The sequence below is a fragment of the Pyxicephalus adspersus genome, chromosome 3 (genome assembly GCF_032062135.1).
Source record: "Pyxicephalus adspersus chromosome 3, UCB_Pads_2.0, whole genome shotgun sequence".
Lineage (NCBI taxonomy): Eukaryota > Metazoa > Chordata > Amphibia > Anura > Pyxicephalidae > Pyxicephalus > Pyxicephalus adspersus.
Genome location: NC_092860.1, coordinates 69,532,811 through 69,553,575, shown reverse-complemented (window position 1 = coordinate 69,553,575; position 20,765 = coordinate 69,532,811). Strand labels below are relative to the sequence as shown.

Below are 20,765 nucleotides of genomic sequence, written 5' to 3'. Positions count from 1 at the left end.
CAATGAGGCAATCAGAGGTTCCCTGGATCAACAATCTCTGGTATCTTTACATGGAAAAATATGTGCTTCTAGGAAAGCATCTAGCAATCCATAGTACTTGCCAAAACTACTTCCTAAAGGAACCTATTCCAAATTTTCACAGACCTTACAGTGAAGAATCCCTTCCTTATGCAGAGATTAAATGTATTTTTTTTCCTCTAGATGCAAAGAGTACACTCTTGTACTTTGTAATGACCTTAAGGGGAATGACTGAGAACTGAGTTCTCTATATGGTCAATTTATTGTATATACTTTTACAGGGTGAGCATATCTCTCCTTCAATGTCTCTTCTCAAGGGAGAGTAGATTGAGTTCAGATTATCTCCCCTCATAGCTGATCTCCATTCTTTTTATTAGTTTTTTTTTTTTTTTTTTTGCCTCTGCACTCTCTCTCCCCATTATCTTTTTTGTGAACTGGTGCCCAAAACAGGACTGCATATTCCAGATTTGGTCTGACCAATAATTTGTACAGGGGTAGGATAATGTCTCCAACTCTGCAGTCTATTCCTCTTTAAATACAAGGAAGTATTTTTCTAGCTTTAGATATTGCAAATATTTTCAAGTTTATGATCTACCAGAACCCACAATTAAGTACTTTACCCTTTCCCAGAATAGATAAATAAAAGTTCTGTAAGGATTGACACAGACAACATTTCTTTCTTTTTTAAAAAAATAACCTCAGAAATGTTGAACAATGACATTGTTCATTTTTGTAAATCAACATCCTCAAAACTAGAATCTTACTAGTCACCACACCTAACTTAATAGGCCTGATTTATTAAAGCTTTTCAAGACTGGAGAAGATAAACTATCATGGGTGAACCTGAGTGATCCAGTAAACCTGAAATGGATCTGGTTCGGGATTTAAAGCATTTGCTGATAGTTATGATTTTTTAAAAATTCATTCCAGGATTTCTGTATCCCCAGGTTTACCTGTATTAGTCTAACTTATACTTATCTAGTCTAGAAGAGCTTTAAAAAATGGGGTCCAATTTGTACTGCCAATATAACATCCCCATCATGAATTATTCAGTGAACATATGAGCCATTGATTAACCTCCAGGGCTGTTAATTTCTGTCTGGATTTATATGTCTGAAAGCGGTACATAGTTTTGCACGAACATTTATTTTTCAGTATAACATAAGAGTGTATTAAAGTTTGAAACACAAAATCATGTCAAAATAGTAAACTAATTAAATATTAAAAAAAATGTATTAATAAACTTTGACATGATTTTGTGTTTCAAACTTTATTATACCCATACTGTTATATTATACTATAAAAAAAATTTTCATGACAATGTTCTGCTTTTAGACATTGAAATCCAGTGTACTGCATTCAATACAGTTATTTTGTATTGAATGCAATACAAAATATTTGAAATTCCCGCTGCACCCCTAGCAACGGCTGTACGCACCGACGTCACCAGGAACTCTCAATGACTCATCTGATGCAGAGGACGCCAGCCGGAGGAAGCCAGGAGGAACGTCAGCATACTCAGCTGGGGGACAGATTGAGGAAGATGGTGCAGCCAGAGGATGGCAGGAGCCTGGAGGATGCCGATGGGACCAGGTAAGTGTTTATATTTTACTTTTTTAACTACCCCGAGTTTGACTCGGGGTTACCGCTTTCAGCTTGTTTTTTTTTTCCTCGAGTCACACTCGGGGTTACCGCTGGGGAGTAATTAAGGCAGTGGCCTATTATTGCTATGAAGGGTTACATGGTCATTGCCCCTTCTTCATTTCTGGTCAACCAGATATTTTTCCTATTTTTTTTTTCACAAAAAAATTCCCTGTGACCTCTTCCTGCAATTTTATAGTAAATATGGGTGTTTCCAACTATAATATCGGTGTTTCCAACTATAATTTAACTTTAACCCACAAAAAAACTATATGCTTGTTTAATTTCTTTTTTTGTTTTTTTCCCATAAACATGTCTGTTAATTGAATGCTTTCCCAGTCCAGCTCCTGTGCTAACTCCTTGTCTCCCCAGTCTGTTGTTTCCCTGCTTGTTCCATTGTGCTGTTCCAGTGTTCCCTTGTGTCTGCAGTGAACCCCCATGCCTTCTGTATCTCCTGCATTCCCCTGTGTCTCTGGTGACCCTCATGTCACCTGTGCCTCCTCTCCCATCTTATGTCTCCTGTGTTCCTTTGTGTCTGCAGTGACCCCAGTGTCACCAGTGTCTATTTAATGGATTTCTGCCTTTCTTGACTATTCTCCTGCCTAGTGGTTTAGTACCACACTCTGTTCTATCCACCCTGGTGTGCCCAAGGACTGCAAATTGGCAACAGCCTGCAGTGCAACATCCTCACTAGAGGCTCTGGGATAGACCAGACTGCTGCTAAGAATCTGCACCTTAGCCCTTCTCAGGGCACACACTACTATTGTGCAAGCCAAAGCACCCCGTAGAGGCTCCATCGCCCCAAGCATGACATAACCTTCTGATTAAGCAAATTAGTTTTGCCAAATATAGATAATTATCATCTGCTCATCATAATAGTGCTGTATACCTAAAGCGGAAATAAACCCTTTTAAAAATATGTAATTAGTCACATTGTTTATTGCACAAGGGACAGCTGATGTGCCTTCTGCAACAAAATAATCTTACTGGCAGAATCAACATTTTTTAGGTATGCTGACCTGTCTCCGTTTCATCCCTGCCAGGATGTTCTGGGTATCCCAGCAACCCTTTCCCACTTTTTAACTTCTTTCATCTATCAAGGTGATGTCAAATTGAGTATTTTTGATTACTTGTTTGTACGGTATCCTTTTTATTAGCAAAGTATAAGCCTAAATACCTGATTCATTTTGTACATTTCCTACCTGGGGGGGTGTAGCTTATTTTATTTATTTTGGCAGCTTTATGTTGCAACTTATACACACTGTTAAAATAGAAATTTCTCACTTACTTTAAACCCATCCTCTAAACAAAATCCTCTAAATTCCTACCTGATGTACTTAATGATTAAAAACATTTGTTTTTTTTTTAGTATCTCATTCATTCAGCTATTTCCTTTCAAAGTTTCTTAACCTTTCTACAATAAAAGAATATTTTAAGTGAAATAGGTTTAAAACCACCATATTTTATACAGTGACTCTTACTGGTTACAGTCCATCCATCTTGTTGTGCTGTAGAAATTTTCATCTTAAGTATCCATTTTTAAATAAACTTCCCTAAGAGTATTAGATTATTATTAGTTATTCTGAATTACTTTACATTTTTCTTTATACGATTTCTAAATGTTTACCCATGATAAGTACCATTAAAATATTAATTAAATTTGTGGTGTTAAAAAGTGGCAATTAGATATTAGACTTTTAAGTTTACATATTTAAGCATAACCTTTTCTCCAGATTTTCTATAGTCAAAATGAATTTCCCTTCTACTCTGCCTGTGTCAATATAATTCTTTATTCGTTGATATGAAAAAAATTGTTTTACAAATTTTAATCTCATATAAAAATACCAGAAAATTTATACTTGCTTACCGTAGCCTCCTTTTCCTCCAAATGGGTTAATCCCCTTGTTCCTCCTACTCCCATGATTTTAACTCAATAAATTAGAGGCAACTCCGGCACTTGGCATTCCATAGCTAGTCATCCTCAATATTAAGGGTGGGAGCCCATGCTGACATGGAGCTTGTCGTGAAAGGAAAATTACGGTAGGTAAGTATTCAATTTTCCTAACAGCTCCATGTCAGGCTACAAATGGGAATTAACTAGATCAAGCCAGGGTGGGATGCTCAATAATATATATATATATATATATATATATATATATAATATTTTTATTGAGGTGATACAGTGCTAAACAATAATACATAAAATCTTAAACATTACCAGTCAAACAGAAAACTTACACATAACAGTATGCTTGTAATAATATACCTTTGGGTGCATAATTGAAATATTACCAACAAACAATAAAAATCGCACTTCCGCACTGAAGTGAGACCCCTTGCAGCCCAATCAGCGAGCAAAGGAGAGGAAAGCCCTGGGGCAAACTCAGCTTTGAACTTAAGTGGGAGACACAGAGAAGAATTTGCATTAAGAGATTCTGCCTTAAGTAAGAAATGCCACAGCTGCCATTGAGAAAACAGTAAACGATTATTTTGAATCTCTGCAGGTAAAAATTCCCTATGGGTATGCAAAATGTCTAAAGGATTCCAGGGGGAGTACAATGAAAAATCTACTTGTAGATTCGTATAGAAAAAGGTGCCATGTGTCCAATCACCCTCCATTTCTTATTGTCTGTTGCAGAATCATACGACTAGTCACTATATGCAAATAAAAGTCCTGAATAGATCATTTATGTGTTTTAGGTCATAAGGCAGCAAAAATATTGGAAGAGTTTGAAATAAAAATAAAAGTCTAGGAAACTTAACCATTTTATTCAAAGACACTCTAACCTTGAAGGAGAGAGTAAGGGAGGCCCATGATTTAAAATCTTTTTTGATTGAGCGAACAGTTTTCTTAAAATTAAGAGTGTAGATCTTCGTTGGGTTTTTGGGGATTGTTACACCTAATCTAACTATAGGATTTTGACAATTGATATGGGTACTGGGAGCTCTAATTGGGTTTATGTTTATGTGGGAAAAGAAAAAGTGCCACAGATTTGTCAAAATTTATGGTGTATCCTGATACATTTTGGAATATCACAAAAGTGTGCATGATACCAGAAAGGGAGTCCTTTGGGTTTGAGATGAACAAAAGTAAGTCATCTGCAAATGCCATCAATTTAATTTCTGTAGGGCCAAGTTTTATCTCCGAAAACCTGGCATCCTCCTCCAACAAATGCAATAGTGGGTCTAGGGCTAAATTAAATAGTAGTGGGAACATTATGCATTGTTATAGGCTGAGAGAGTTGAATATTCACAATTAAATGTGTGGTGGGGTGATTATAGAGAAATTTGGCATATGATTGAAAGTAGGTACCAAAACCTCTATGTTTCAGCAATAAGTGTAAAAAAGGCAAAAGTGTTTTATCGAACACCTTTTCAGCATCGAGACTTAAAGGCATGTGGTTTTTATTATATGGCAGCTATGGCTGTCCTTATCCTGATAGAAATATGTTGGTTTCTGATGAATCTCAATTGATGGTTAGCAAAACAGGTAACATCGGTTGTAACCGATTAGCCATATTTTTTGCCATCACTTTGTAATCCGTGTTAAGCAATGTGATTGGTCTATAGGAGATGGGGTATTCAGCACCCTTGAATGCTTAGGAATTAATGAAGTATGGGCTTGAGAAAAAGCTGGAAAGGAAATCTGGTTTTCCAAAATACCACTGTATATGTCCAGTAGTAGGGAAAAAAAAAAAGTTTCTAAAAAATGTATAAAAGTAATCCATCTGGACCTGACATTTTCCCCAACAGGAGAGATTTAATAGCTTATGCCACTTCCTCAATCCGTATTGTGGGATTTTTTTGCTCTTGTTGCAATAATAAGGCCAGCAATTTTGCTCTTTGCAGAAAGGCCTCAAAATCAGCCTTTGCAGATATGGGGGTGGGGGGGGGGGGGGCAGAATACATTTCTGTGTTTAGTATTTTTCAAAAATAGCAAGATTTCTGCCTCGGTGGAACATTTGACACCTGCTGCATTTCATAATGTGTGAATAGAGCATTTTGGTTTTTGAGGTGATGCCAATTTTGATAGAAGAGAGCCTGTTTCGTTTCCCCATCTCTAAAATTTATATTTAGTATGTTGGGTTTCAAGTAGAGCCTAGGTATGTAAGTGGTTATCCAAAATCATAGCGGCCTGCAACCAAGCTCGCCTAGTAGTATTTGTGGAGTTATGCACATGCTCACGGTGTGCAGCTGCAACATTATTATAAAGCAATTTACATAGCTTCCTTTCTTTGCATGCTGCCCAGGGACATAGGAGGACATCTGACCCCGCATTACAGCTTTTACAGTTTTCCATAATAAAACAGAAGCATCCCAGTGTTGTAAAAATTGTCATCTTGGCAATTAGCCCAAGACGTCAGTAGAAAGAATTGGAAAGCTGGAGAGGAGTAAAAATATGTAGGAAAGCTCCACCTTGGGGAGTGGGTAAATGGGTTTAAAAGTGCCACCTTCATGGATACAGGAGCATGGTCCATTAAAAATATAGGGTGGTACAACACCTTAGAGGTTCTATAAAAAAGGGTGACCACAGTTAAAAAGAAATCAATTCTGGATAAGGTTTTGTACACTTTGGACCAACAGGAGGAGTTTCTTTGTGTCGGGTTTCTGGCTCTCCAAGGATCTACAAGTGACAGTGAATCCATTAACCTCCCTAGCGGTCTAATTCTGTCCTAATTTCTATGCAAAAAGTACAATTTTTTGCATGGAAATGTATTTTTCATTGTAGGCTGTAATTCTTAGGCATAACCCATTGATATTTAATAAATTCAATAATAAACTTTAAATAACAAAACACAAAAATCTGTTAAAAAATTAAAATATTTAAACATGTAATGTAACTGTATAGTAGCATATATAATATATATAATATAATTATTTATATATATAATATGAATTTTTCTTTGTATTGGCCTTATTACAGCTTTTTTGTATTGAATCCAATACAAAATTATTTGAATTTCCTGCCGATCCGTCTCGGGATTACCGCTTTTTGCATTAAAAACATTTAATTTTAGGAGAGCAAATTTTGCATTATTAAAGACAGCTCTTTGTGACTTGGACTGGGAGAAAATATTGTCCTAAAAGAACACAACAGAAATGGGAATGTTTCAAGTCTGTTCTACACAAGCACACTAAAAAATATATTTCAATCGGTATTAAGTTTAAGGTTAAAATTAAAACCTATGTGGCTCACAGCTGATATTAAAAAAGCCATAAAGAACAAGAAAAGGACATTACAAAATATAAAAATGAAGGATCACCTTCATCGTTTGAAAACCATAAAGAATATAACAAAAGATGTAAAAAGGAGATAAAATGTGCAAAACTTCAAAATGAAAGACAGATTGCAAAGGAAAGTAAGGCAAACCCCCTAAATTTTTAAATATATAATATTAGCAAAAAGATCAGATGTGAGCATGTAGGCCCCTTAAAGGATGTCTTTGGGTTGGTAACTGGAGATAAGGAAAAGACAAACTTACTAAACACTTTTTTTTAGCTCTGTGTACACAGAGGAAAAAAGCAGAGCTCAAGTCCAAATTTATATTAGCAAAATCACTGCCTTAAACGGTTCACAATGGCTCAAAATTGATATGATTGAGAAACAGTTGGGCAAAGTTAAGGCTGACAAAGCACTAGGAATTGATGGATTTCATCCATGTGTCCTCAAAGAGCTGAAGTTATTTCAAAGCCATTATTTCTAGATTTTAGAGACCCTTCAATCACTGGCTAGTACCAATGGATTGGCGTAAGGCCAATGTAGTACCTATCTTCAAAAAGGGAGCAAAGGTATTACCAGGTAACTACAGACTGGTTAGTTTAATGTCCATAGTTGGTAGGGTCCTAGAGAGTTTGATAAAGAACAACATAGGAGAGTTTCTGCTAGAAAATAATAATATAAGTGATATTCAGCATGGCTTCAAGAAAGACCAAAGTTGTCAAAGCAATTTACTCTCCTTTTATGATGAAGTAAGTAAACAGGTAGACAGTGGAATAGCAGTTGATATAATGTACTTGGACTTTGCTAAAGCATTTGACACAGTTCCCCACAGACGGTTAATATGCAAGTTAGGGTCAATAGGTTTGCAAAAGTCAATCTGTAAATGGATAGAGAACTGGCTTAAGGATCGCTTCCATAGAGTAGTAATTAATGATTCAAACTCTGGATGGTCTAAGGTTATTAGTGGTGTACCCCAGGGTTCAGTGTTGGGACCTTTACTGTTTAACATCTTTTTAAATGATATAGAGTTTGGGATTAAAAGTACTGTTCCTGTGCTTGCAGATGACACTAAACTATGTAATGGAATTAGGTCCATACAGGATGTCCATAATCCACAAGCAGACATGGATGTAGCGGTTGATTGGGCAGACAATTGGCAAATGACATATAATATAGATAAATGTAAAGTTATGTACTTGTACAACATGCATGCTTCATACTGTCTAGGGGGAATACAGTTGGGTTCTGGTAGAATTTAGACCTAATAACAGCATGCAATGCCAAGCTGTATTATATAAAGCTAGCAAAGTACTTTCTTGTATCAAAAGAGGAATAGACGGCAGAGATCTAGACATGTTCCTGCCCCTGTACAAAGCATTGGTCAGACCACATGTGGAATATGCAGTCCAGTTTTGGGCACCCATTCACAAAAAGGACATTGTGGAATTGGATAGAGTGCAGAGAAGTGCAACTAAACTAAAAAAAGGAATGGAGGAGCTCAGCTATGAGGAGAGATTAGCTGAACTGAATCTATTATCCCTTGAGAAGAGATGTTTAAGGGGGTATATGATCACCCTGTATAAATCTATAAATGGTGCATATAGAGAATTATTCACATTGAGATCATTACAAAGAACAAGAGGGCACTCTTTGCGTCTGGAAGAAAAGAAGTTTAAGCTCCAGATAAGGAAGGGAGGTAAGGTCTGTGAAAATGTGAAATAGGCTCCCTCAGGAAGTAGTTTCAGCAACCACCGTAGATTTAGGAAAAAGCTGGATGTTCTGGATTTTCTAGAAGCATAGTATATAACTGGGTGTTAAGGATTAAAAGTAAAAATAACAATGTCAGTTGATCCAGGGAACATCCGATTGCCTCATAAAATCATGAAGGAATTTTTTTCCCCTATTGGAGCAAATTGGACCAGGGTTTATTTTTGCCTTCCTCTGGACCAACTATGTCCATGGGGTTTTAAATCTGGGATATGTTTATTTTCCTAGTCGTTGAACTTGATAGACTTATGTCTTTTTTTAATCTGACCTACTATGTAACGATGAAACACAAAACCCAGGAATCAGCCTCAATATATGGCAGGAGGGACCGTCCTAGGCAATCCCATCCACACAGAAAACTGTAGAGTAATAAACACACCAAATATATAGCAAAACAACCTTGTACAAAATTGAGAGAACCATTGAAAAATTACCCTAAAATAAATATCAATAGTTCGCCAAATGTATTGCACTGTAAACAATTTTTTAAGTATATCTAGAACTTTACTATCTTTACCTGGGTAAGGGAAGGCACTAAGCTTAAGAGACCTGAGATAACATAGAATAATATTTATCCAGTAATATTCTAAAAATTGAAACAGATTATCAAATAGAGGTGAATGGCTCAGGGCTTTAAAGCAGGTGCATAGAAAACCCTGTGTACATTGCCATGTAAACATAACCATTGAATGTACATGTAAAACATCATGGAAGGAAGTAAGCAGAAATAACAGAATCAGTATTATCAAATTAAGCATGTGTTGGAGCGATTTCACAAACCACAGAACTTGCATAAGATGCATACAGTCTGGTAACATTCAATCCTATTAGAAACACCTTAAGAAAAACAATATACAGAACTAAGTTCTCTTGAAAGGGGCAGCCAATCAGAGTCACGATCCTGACTCTTCATCAGTTGCTGACGATGAAAATAATTCCTGTAAGCGTGGTAGGGCAGAATCTGGGTCTTCCAGAATCAGTGTAGTCCCATTTATTGTGACTTTAAGTTTTGCCAAATACAATTGGGCAAAATTGATCTTGTTATCAATAGGATATTTGCAAGCAGGAGGGAACGCCTTTCATTGTTGAGTAACAGTGGCTGAAAAATCTTGAAAGATGAGAATCTTGTATCCATTAACCTGTAAGTATTCAGCTTTTTTGTAGGCAGAGAGGATAAGTTGTTTATCCAAAAAGTGAAAGAATTTCGCAATTACTGCTCGAGGCCTGGTATTGAAAGCATGTTTTTCTGAACCAATACGATGAATACGTTCAATCATACATGAAGAAAGAGGCTCTAAATGAAGCGCACACATATGGTCCACTGTAACAAATTTTAGCAGATCCGGGTGTTTAAGCATTTTCGGTATCCCCAGGAAACGAAGGTTAGAGCGGCGATTACCATTCTCCAGATACTCATTTTCTGCTAGGGATGTAAGTTGAGTTGTTTGTAGAGAGATGGTGGATTGTTGTGACAGAATTTGATCTCCTAAGTCAGCGGTCGCCAACTACTAAAACTCCTGGGTCCTGACAGCGCATGCACGGGGCGCCAGGTGTCAATCAAAGGGTGTCAATCAACTCCCCCATAGTGACGTAATAACAAGATAACCCAGCCCACTCACCTATTGCAGATCTGAGCCTGAAATGAGAGAGTGGGAGGGTTATGTCCAGGGACACAGCCCGAGCCTTGGGACTCTACAGGGGACATTGTCCATGGCTCTGGCTGGTGCATCCCCCCAGTGGGGTCCTTCTCCTGACCCCGTATGGGGGTGCACCGGCCAAAGCTGCAGACCACTGGTTTGCAACCGCTGTTCTAAGTCACTTACCCTCTGCTCCAACTCTGCTATGCGAGTTGTATTGTTGGAAATTTGTTAAAGTGCAGAATCAATTGAGGCTTGTAGTGTATTCATTTTTTTGTCAAAGTAGTTAAAAGGTTAAAGACCTCTTGAGCTGTATAAGAGGAGGGGTGATGTGATCCCAGTATCGCAGGTTCACTACTAGACATGTCCATGGATAACAAAATGGATCATGTCCCGATAAGGAATGTAAGGGTGAACTGGGGGTTGTGTCACGTTCAGGGGAGCGTGTCACTCCCTTAGCTTTATTGTGTTTTCCCATGGTATTCGGAGTGGATTGGGTTATGTATTTACACACCCCGAGTTACAGCTTCTTCGAAGGTAAGTAAGGAAAGTTGCCTGAATATACAATGCTTTGTAACTCTGTATGAATATCTAAGAAAATGGAAGAGAGATGTAGGCTGAAACCAACTTAAGAGAGTGCAGCAGGACCCACCATTCAGGAAGCCGCTAGTAGGGGGATACAACGGTTAGGAAGTTGATAGAATTAGATGACAATAAGTCCAAAACCATGTACTCCTCCTTACAGGGTAAGAGGCATACACAGTTCACCAGTTCAATAACTTCCAAAAATCAAATCCAGTAAATCTATTACTAAGTTCAAACAGGTGAGTAAAGTAGGTTTTAGGACAGACAAAAGTTTGTGCACTTACAAATAGCGCCTGAGGTAGGTGGTAGAAACAGTGCCCACCAAGCAGTAACATTATTATACAGTCCACTCACCAAAAGGGTGTAGAGATCTTGAATTGCTGCCAAAATCTCTGTATATTCACAATAAAAGAGGAGAGGTAGCCGTGCAGGATAAACTGCTGTGCAGATCTCACATGGGATGCTGCTGAAATGATAGAGTGCTCCGGCCACATGGACAAGATGGCCGCCACACACACACGCTGATGAAGAGCTCTGACTCTGGGTTAGGACTAATTATGTGCCCCGTCCCGGGATCCGGCTGCCGCAGAAGAGGCAGAAACAGCTGTAACCCCTGCGAAAGTCTATACGCATTTAGCCTTATGTGCAAAATAAACTGTTTTAACAATCCACAAGGTGATGAGTCTGCCAGACACTTTTTTCCCTTTGTTCATGCCAGAAGGAACAAAAAAGATATGTTCTGATCTGCGTATAGAAGATGAGGCTTCCAAATACGTGTGTAAGGAACTGTCCACGTCAAGATGACTAACCTGCTGGTTGTTGTCCCTGTAAATGGTAGGAGGAACAATTTCTTGGTTCAGGTGAAATGAAGAGGTAACTTTTTGATTAAAGTGAGGTATGGGTATTAGTACTACCCTGTCTGGAAATAAGGCGATTCTTTAGCCCCTAGAGACACCTTTTCAGATACTCTTTTGGCTGTTTTCTGTGACAGTAGGCCTAAGAAAATATTCCCAGTTGATTTGAATTTGTCAGATGCAAGGAAATCAAGCTCAATAGGTTGATTCCATTTAGGGAATCTTGGGCTTCTGGAAGGTTTGATTTTGGCCACTGCCTTACAGAATTGTATCATTACCAGATTTAAGGCCCAACGGAGGCCTGTGATTGGAGGTGGCTGAGACTTGACTTTTTAGAGTGTTAAGACTGAGCCCCATTTCAAGGTCTTTCTGGAGAAATTCCAGGACATGCTGCAATTATCAAATAATAAAAAGACCTATCTGATTCAGTGCTTTCCACTGTATCAGATTCTACTTTTTCTACTTCTGCCATCTATAAGCCTTTCTATTCACAAATGCCTGCTTATCTCTCTGAAACCTATTTTCTTTCTTAATCAATTCCTGATTATCTTAGTTATCTCATACTTTCTCTGTCTGTACTCCTGCACCTTTTTCTTTACTGCTACTTGGTGGTGACATCTCATCTAACCCTGGTCCCCCCCCCCCTCACAGCCTCTCTCTTTCCTACCCTTTTAGCAAGATACTCCCTCCTCCTAACCTCATTCCCATTCACCCAACTCATAAGTTCTTATCTAATTTCTCTGGTGGTCTATGGAAAGCCAGCTCTGTTGTCAATAAATTCCATCCACAACCTTCTCCTCTCTAAATCTTCAATCTTCCTGGTTCTCACTGAAACCTTGCTTTCCTTCTAAGACTCTACCGCTACTGCTGTTTTCTCCTATGGAGGCCTACACTTTCCCCTTAGACGTGGCAACAGAGTAGATGGTGGTGTGGGTTTCATTCTCTCCCCTGTCCTTTTTTCACCTCTTTTGAAGTGATTCTGTCCATCTTTTCTGCCCCCTACCTCTTATTGCTACTGTTGCCTACCACCCTCTTGGCCCAGTTTCACAATTTTTGAATAACTTTGCCTCTTGGCTCCCACATATTTTTCCCATAACCTGCCCACCCTCAGTGACTTTAATGTTGCAGTAGATGACCCCAACTACTTTCCATTACCACCTTCTTTGGACTCACACAGAACATAAGCGGCCCCACACACATCGCCGGAAACAATTTAGACCTGGTATTTTCCAAACTCTGCAACCTCACCCACCTTGATAGCTCACCATTTATCCTTTCTGATTACTACCTTATCACCTTCAACCTATCTAATTCTTGCCCCCATTGCCACATCCCAGACCTGATCAATGGCAGAGAGACATCAGTAACCTTGACCACAACCTATTCTCAAACTGCTTCACTTCCCTAACCTCCACTCTCTCTAAAAAAACATCTCCTTATAAAGCTGCCACTCAGTTCAACAACACTCTGTGACTGGATACATATTCCCCTGCCACCTTTCGCTACCCCTATTCTGCTAACCACCGACCCTGGCACAATAAGTGCACTAAACATCTACAAAAGTGAAAAAAAGTGGGGGAAATCTGGCCTGATGGCCTACTTATGGACTACAAAGCCAAACAACAACACTTTACGCTGCGCTCACTGTCTCATTTTCTCCTTTGGTTTACAGTATCATCTGTATGCTGAAGACACTCAAATCCATTTGTCCACCCCTGACTCTCCCTCAGTCCCGGACAAGGTTTCTTGCTGCCTGTCAGCCATCCATGATGAGATTTCTAAAACTTAACCTGGATAAAACAGAACTCATCTTCTTCCACCCCCCAAATTCCAAATCTACCCCTGACATATTTCTAACTGTTAACAACACTGGTATTTGTTCCTCCCCTCAAGCACATTGTATGGCGTCACCTTTGATTCTGCCCTCTCATCTATCCCTCATATTCAGAACATTTCCAGGTCCTGTCACCTTCATCTGCATACCAACCCCAAAATCCACCCCTACCTGTCCCCAGAGACCACCAAACTCCTTGTACACGCTCTTATCATCTATTGTCTGGACTACTGTAACATCCTCCCCTCTGTTATTCCAATACCCGGACTCTCTCCTCTACAATCTATTATAAATGCTGAAGCCAGCCTTTTAAATCTTTCCCCCGACTCCTCTTTTGCTGCCTCTCTTTATAGCACAAGATCTGAGCCTGTGATGGGTGAGTAGGCAGATGTGTCCAGAGACACAACCTGCCCACTTCCCTGAGTCTGCAGTACGTATGGTGGACATAGTCCCCGGCTCTGTGTTGCACAAAAATGCATCTTGGTAAGTAATGTCTAATAAAGGGTTAATAATATTGGAAAGTGCTTCAGCACAAAAAGATTTTTAAAAAGTATCAAAAATAAAGTCCTAATTGAGTGAAACAAGGATTTTATAAAATGTATCCACTCAATATATAATATACAGCAGATTTTCATGACCCTGGTTACCAGCAGAATTTTAAATCTGATATCATTTCTTGTCTATAATGCACATGATTTGATCGAATTTACAAATTGTAATCTTTAATATGCATATATTATTTTTGATAAAAAGTGTAATTATGTATTTATGTATATTATTCTCATGTACAGCTTTCAAACAAATGTTCACCACTAAGTCCCCTACAGGAAGCCAGTAAGGCGAAACACATTGAGCTACGGGACTTTTTCAGTTAATATTCCAATAGGGATATCACTGTCTAGTACATTGGTCTGCCTCTCAATACTTCTCTATTGGGACTGACCAAACGAATCATTATGTTTTAAGCTAAGTTTGTACGCAACAGTGATTACTTTTTCACAATATATTGCTGCATCAAAAACCCTAGCTATCTTTTGTCTTTCTATTCAATGTTACATTATAGTCACAAAGTTTCAATTAGTAGCAGATACAAAGAAACAAACACTGCATCATTTACTTAACGTACCTTGCCTTAGTGTGCTGGGGTGCCATTGAAAATAAATATCATTACAACACACACTAATACATAAGTGTGAAGGGGCCTTAAACCACATGGAAAGGTTTTGATGTTACCAGCTTTGATAATGTACAATACATAGCTTATAGCTACGTACACACGGCAGATTTTTATCGCCCGATAATCGGCATTGGCCAAATATCGGGCGAAAATCTGCGGTGTGTACAGTCGGTGTCGTCCATCGTCCGAACGACCGTCCTGCCGGATCCACGGACGATGGACGACAACCGATCCTAATGAAAGGGAAGGGGGAGAGCGCGCAGCAGGGTGCCGCTCCGTCGCTCTCCCCCTCCCCTCTCCATAGAGCAGAATGGTGCTGTATGTACAGCACCGTTCATGCATCGTGTAGTCCTTTGTCGTTGGAAAGGATCGTGAAAGATCCTTTCCAACGACAAAAATTGCAAGTGTGTACGCAGCTTATGTATACCATAGTTGCAACAAAGTAGCAACTTGCAAATAGATTTTGTGTAAAGAGACAATGACCAGTAATTGCTCATATTATTTGTATTTGTTAGGATGTCTGCCTGTGCAGCCCAGAATCAGGAACTTCACCGTAAGGTTCTGCAGCTGGAAAAGCATAACATGTAAGTAAATATCTGATTGATATGCCCCTGTCCCCCCTTACCAGTACTAAAAACAGATCATCAGTTGGTTTACTTTTTTAAATCTTTGTGCACTATTATGTTGACTTGTTCTATTATTTATTCTACCTACCATAGCTTTTGTACCAAAGCAAGAGGATTTAAAAGCTGCTAACAACTATGTCTGTGAAGATTCTCATTCATCCAGGTCAATGTATATCTATTAGTTGTTAGTCACATTTAACATGACTTGTTTTGTAATGTTTATGTTTTGTAGCCTATCCAAGCTGCTTCCCTAGTTCTACCAGTGTAAATTTTCTCATAACCTGCCCACCCTCAGTGCTTTTAATGTTGCAGTAGATGACCCCAACTACTTTCCATTACCACCTTCTTTGGACTCACACAGAACATAAACAGCCCCACACACATCGCCGGAAACAATTTAGACCTGGTATTTTCCAAACTCTGCAACCTCACCCACCTTGATAGCTCACCATTTCCCCTTTCTGATTACTACCTTATCACCTTCAACCTATCTAATTCTTGCCCCCTTTGCCACATCCCAGACCTGATCAATGGCAGAGAGACACCCCCGAATTTATATCCACACAGGATAAGCACCCTAATCTAATCACCACAATCACAATGTGGCACCCCAGATGTGGACTGTCCAAGATTGAGAGGTTCTAGATAAGCACACCATGCTTAGTGTCAGGAGCTCCGCATACATGTTTAAAAAATCTTTGAATTACATGGCTGAACGTGTGAATTGTTGTCCTCTGGAGTTTTGACAACAGACAAAAAGTCCAGTTGAATGTGACTAACTACTAGTAGGTCTTTAAACAACTAAATACACATATGAAAAACATATTTGACAGCTGTTTTACCTGTCAAAAGACATTTATTATGCCACTCAGACATACAGTTAGGTCCATAAATATTTGGACAGAGACAACGTTTTTCTAATTTTGGTTCTGTTTATTACCACAAATTATTTTGAATGAAACAACTCAGATGCAGGTGAACTGCAGACTTTCAGCTTTAATTCAGTGGTTTGAACAAAAAGATTGCATTAAAATGTGAGGAACTAAAGACTTTTTTTAACGCAATCACTTCATTTCAGGGGCTTAAAGTAATTGGACAAATTAAAAAGCTGAAAATAAAATGTTAATTTCTAATACTTTACTGGCAATGACAGCCTATAGTCTTGAACTCATGGACATCACCAGATGCTGGGTTTCCTCCTTTTTAATGCTCTGTCAGGCCTTTATTAAGGCGGCTTTCAGTTGCTGTTTGTTTGTGGGCCTTTCTGCCTGAAGTTTAGTCTTCAAAAAGTGACATGCATGCTCAATTGGGTTCAGATCAGGTGACTGACCTGGCCATCCAAGAATATTCCACTTTTTTGCTTTAATAAACTCCTGGGTTGCTTTGGCTGTATGTTTTGGGTCATTGTCTATCTGTATTATGAAACGCCTCCCAATCAATGTGACTGCATTTAGCCTGATTTGAGCAGACAGTAAGTCTCTGAACACCTCAGAATTCATTCGGCTGTTTCTGTCCTGTGTCACATCATGGATAAACACTAGTGTCCCAGTGCCACTGGCAGCCATGCACGCCCAAGCCATCACACTGCCTCCGCCATGTTTTACAGATAATGGATCATGAGCTGTTCCAGGCCTTCTCCATACTTTTCCCTTGCCATCATTCTGCTAAAGGTTGATCTTGGGTTTCATCTGTCCAAAGAATGTTTTTCCAGAACTGTGCTGGCTTTTTTAGATGTTTTTGAAATCTAGACTTTCTATTCTTGAGGTTTATGAGTGGCTTGCACCTTGCAGTGCACTCTCTGTATTTACTTTCATGCAGTCTTCTCTTTATGGTAGACTTGGATATCGATACGCCTACCTACTGTAGAGTGTTGTTCACTTGGTTGGCTGTTGTGAAGGGGTTTCTCCTCACCATAGAAATGATTCTGCGATCATCCACCACTTTTGTCTTCCGTGAACGTCCAGGTCTTTTGGCATTGCTGAGTTCACCAGTGCTTTGTTTTGTTTCTTTCTCATGATGTACCAAACCGTAGATTTTGCCACCCCTAATATTGTAGCAATTTCTCAGATGGGTTATTTCTGTTTTTGCAGCTTAAGAATGGCTTGTTTCACCTGCATGGAGAGCTCCTTTGACCGCATGTTGTCTGTTGTCTGTTCACAGCAAAATCGTCCACATACAAGTTTTTTTTTTTTTTTTTTTTTTTTTTTTTTTTTTTTTTATAAAAATTCCTGCAAGCTCAATTTGACAGTTCTGTATTTCCATACTGGTAATCTTTTTGAGAGGCTTAAAAATTGTATATTATCAGTTTCCTTAGGTTACTTAAAGAACAACTAAGGTCTTAATGTCTGAATTTTAACTCTTTCCCATGATTCTTCCCTGTGAGACTAAATGATGAGGTAGGAGGGGTTATCAAGCATTTCTCTCCAGGAAGTAACGTTACAAACTACATGTTCTAGCACTCCACTGACTATGTTGCCTATCACCGTGGATGACAGAACACATCCCCTGAAACTCTAGATAAGTCCTCTCTTTTCTGTGCAATGAAACAATTTATTAGCAGATTGCACAGCAAAATGCTGCCCCCTGTTGGCCACTGCGTGGTGCAGATTAGCTGAGCATTTAATAAATCAGTTATTGTTTTTTTTTAATTGCACAGCAATGAGCAGTCCCATCTAAATTCGTTTTTTTCTGACACTTTGAAAATAAATTCCCAGTTGTGTAACTGGTGATTTTGATTGTTGTGGTTTATTTCCCTATTTATTTTTTCCATCAGCTCACATATTATGTAAGCCATACTCTATTTAGATTGATAGGCCGACATCTTGTCAGTCATATGTTGTTTAACAAAGCCTACAAATAATAAGATGCTAACAAAAAATGATTTATTAAATATGTTTCAGAAGATTAAATGGTTTCTTCTTAGGTTCTTTAGTGGTACTACACATAGACATAGTGCTACTTCCTTTTTTTCTAGAAGTCAAAATAATTAAATTCAATGTAATAAATGCATTTCATGATGAGATCTGTTACTTAGTTGCTACAGTGCTTGTAACAAATAATATGCATTAGTACAACATATTACATTCTTCCAGTTTAGGTAGAAAAGGCAAGTGCTGTTCTTGATATTTGGCTTTGTGTGGCAGAGTACAGACAGATTTGCTATACTTGCAAAGTGTTATTAGGACTTTTGGGTGCCCAAGGCAGAATTACATATGGTTGGTCCCCACATGCCCTCCCCTTAGAAAGCACAATGTCCCACCTAAATACAGTTTTAGTGGATGCTATTCTCCAAGAGACAAAAGGTAATAGTATGGCAGTATACAAAAGTAATTACAAAAATTACATGTGTAAAACATGTTCATTGGTTTAAGGATAATGCTTGTGTACCTGTGCATTTTGTTTTCTACAAATAAACATATGGATCGTGTACTGGAAGTATAAGTATATTGCAATTTGTCTTTTAAAACATTTTGGGACTTTGACATACCTTTTGTGATGCACTATGCAATGCTGGCTCCTTACCTGTAGGCCAGAAATTTTGTATATAGTTATGCAGCAAGTTGGTGTAATATAAGCTTGGTTCTTTCCACACCCTTAAAAACAATGCAGCATTAAAAAGGCTACAGAGCTTTCATAAGTAAATTTAAAGTAATATTGTACACTTACCGGCCAATAAATTAGGTAGACCTTGCTAGTACTAAGTTGGAACTCATTTGCCTTCAGAACTGCTGTTATTCCTCCTGGCATAGATTCCGCAAGGTGCTGAAAATATTCCACAAGAAATTTGGTCCATATTGACATCATAACATCACTCGGTTGCTGCAGAATGAGAGACCGCTGCACGTGCATGTGGAAAATAATGGAAAATTGTTGACATACTTACCTGTAATTTTCCTTTCCTGTAAACTCCTCCTGACAGCATGCACACGAGTAGGCTCCGCCCCTTGCTCTCCACAGGACCACTTTACCAAAGCAAAAAAAGTCACCTCCCTCTGATCTGCAGGTGTTCTGTAACAAGCTCATGAGGATAAGGGAGGGAAACATGCTATCAGGAGGAGTTTACAGGAAAGGAAAATTTACAGGTAAGTATGACAACAATTTTCCATTTTCCTGACACTCCTCCTGACAGCATGCACACATAGGAAGTAGCAAGCAATAATAAATAGAGGGGGAAGAAATTAACAAACAATGCCACAGGAAACAAAGTTACTCTTTAGAAAGAGCCACCTGCCAAATAGAAGCCCCAAGGTGGCTGAAGCTCCAACCTATAAAGCTAAACGAATGTTGGAAGACTTCCAACTGGATAATTACAGATTACTTCAGTAGATACTTATATAAATGAAGTCTATAAGGTTGCCCCTTCCCTAGTTAAATGTCTCTTGACTTCCTGCAACAGAATCAACCCCTCATGATGTAAGCATACCACATGGTATTAAAAATTCTAAAATACTGCTATGCTCCATAAAGGACTGTTAGAGAGGCTGACTAGAACATCCACAACTATAAATTTTTCTTCTCTTGAAGGTAAATGGAGAAAATCTTGCTCATTTTCATTAGAAGCTTCAGAAAATTAGTGTCTCTATGCTGAGGAATTACTTTTTAGTCAGAGTCATACACAGACTACACGTTAACCCTCCCAGCGGTAATCCCGAGTGACTCAGGGTGGAAAAAACTTGCAAAAAGCGCTAACCCCCGAGTCACACTCGGGGTAACTTTGGGAGCCCCCCTTACCTCTGCCCCGCGTTCCAGTGGCGATCAGACGATCCCGCCGTTCTGGGCGCCGGTCCGTCGGGGGCGTGGCTAGGAAATTTAAAAGCAGATTACGGGGGATCATCCTGTCATTGTAGGATAACTGTAAAAAAATAAAATCGCACACATTCAATAAATTACTTTAACATAAATTTTTTGCCTGTTTTGTGTGAAAATAGTGAAATAAACCCTTGATGCGCTTAGAGTTTCTCTATCCAAGAACACAGGAGTCCTGTGTCCAGGAACACATACTACAAGGCAGCAACAGCAATCGGGAGCGGAGCTGTCAGCTCGCTTAACCTCTAGTGCCGCAGATCGCACACTGTTCTCAATGAATGCAGCCTTAGCACCCTTTGACACTGGCATACATGGAAATATATCCTTTGTTACACACCCTCTATTAGAGGCACGGTAGACTGAGCTGAATAGAAGCATGCTCTGACTTCCTGGTATGCTTTCTTGGAGGGCTTTTATCCCACAACAGAAAGAAACCACATTAACACTCTTTTTTAAAAGGTAGCAGCCATCGTCTGAATCCATCCCCTACCTGTGCCGCAGCTTTCGTGCGTGTGAGGCGAGGTTAGGTGAGCCAGCAACTAAAAACAAGTAATATATCTTTCCTTTATATGTACTTATTCAGAACCATAACCCAACTA

The 20,765-nt window shown here is 38.9% G+C and overlaps 1 protein-coding gene across 2 annotated transcripts in view; it reads left to right on the top strand.

The window, feature by feature from the left end:
• The window catches only part of LOC140326468 (cyclic AMP-responsive element-binding protein 3-like protein 3), a 139,714-nt gene that overhangs the window by 85,849 nt on the left and 33,100 nt on the right, over window positions 1-20,765 (top strand). For both annotated transcript variants that reach the window (XM_072405077.1, XM_072405079.1), the window contains exon 7: window positions 15,250-15,318. In XM_072405077.1, coding sequence (XP_072261178.1) covers window positions 15,250-15,318 — 69 coding nt within the window. The remainder of the gene's footprint in view (window positions 1-15,249; window positions 15,319-20,765) is intronic.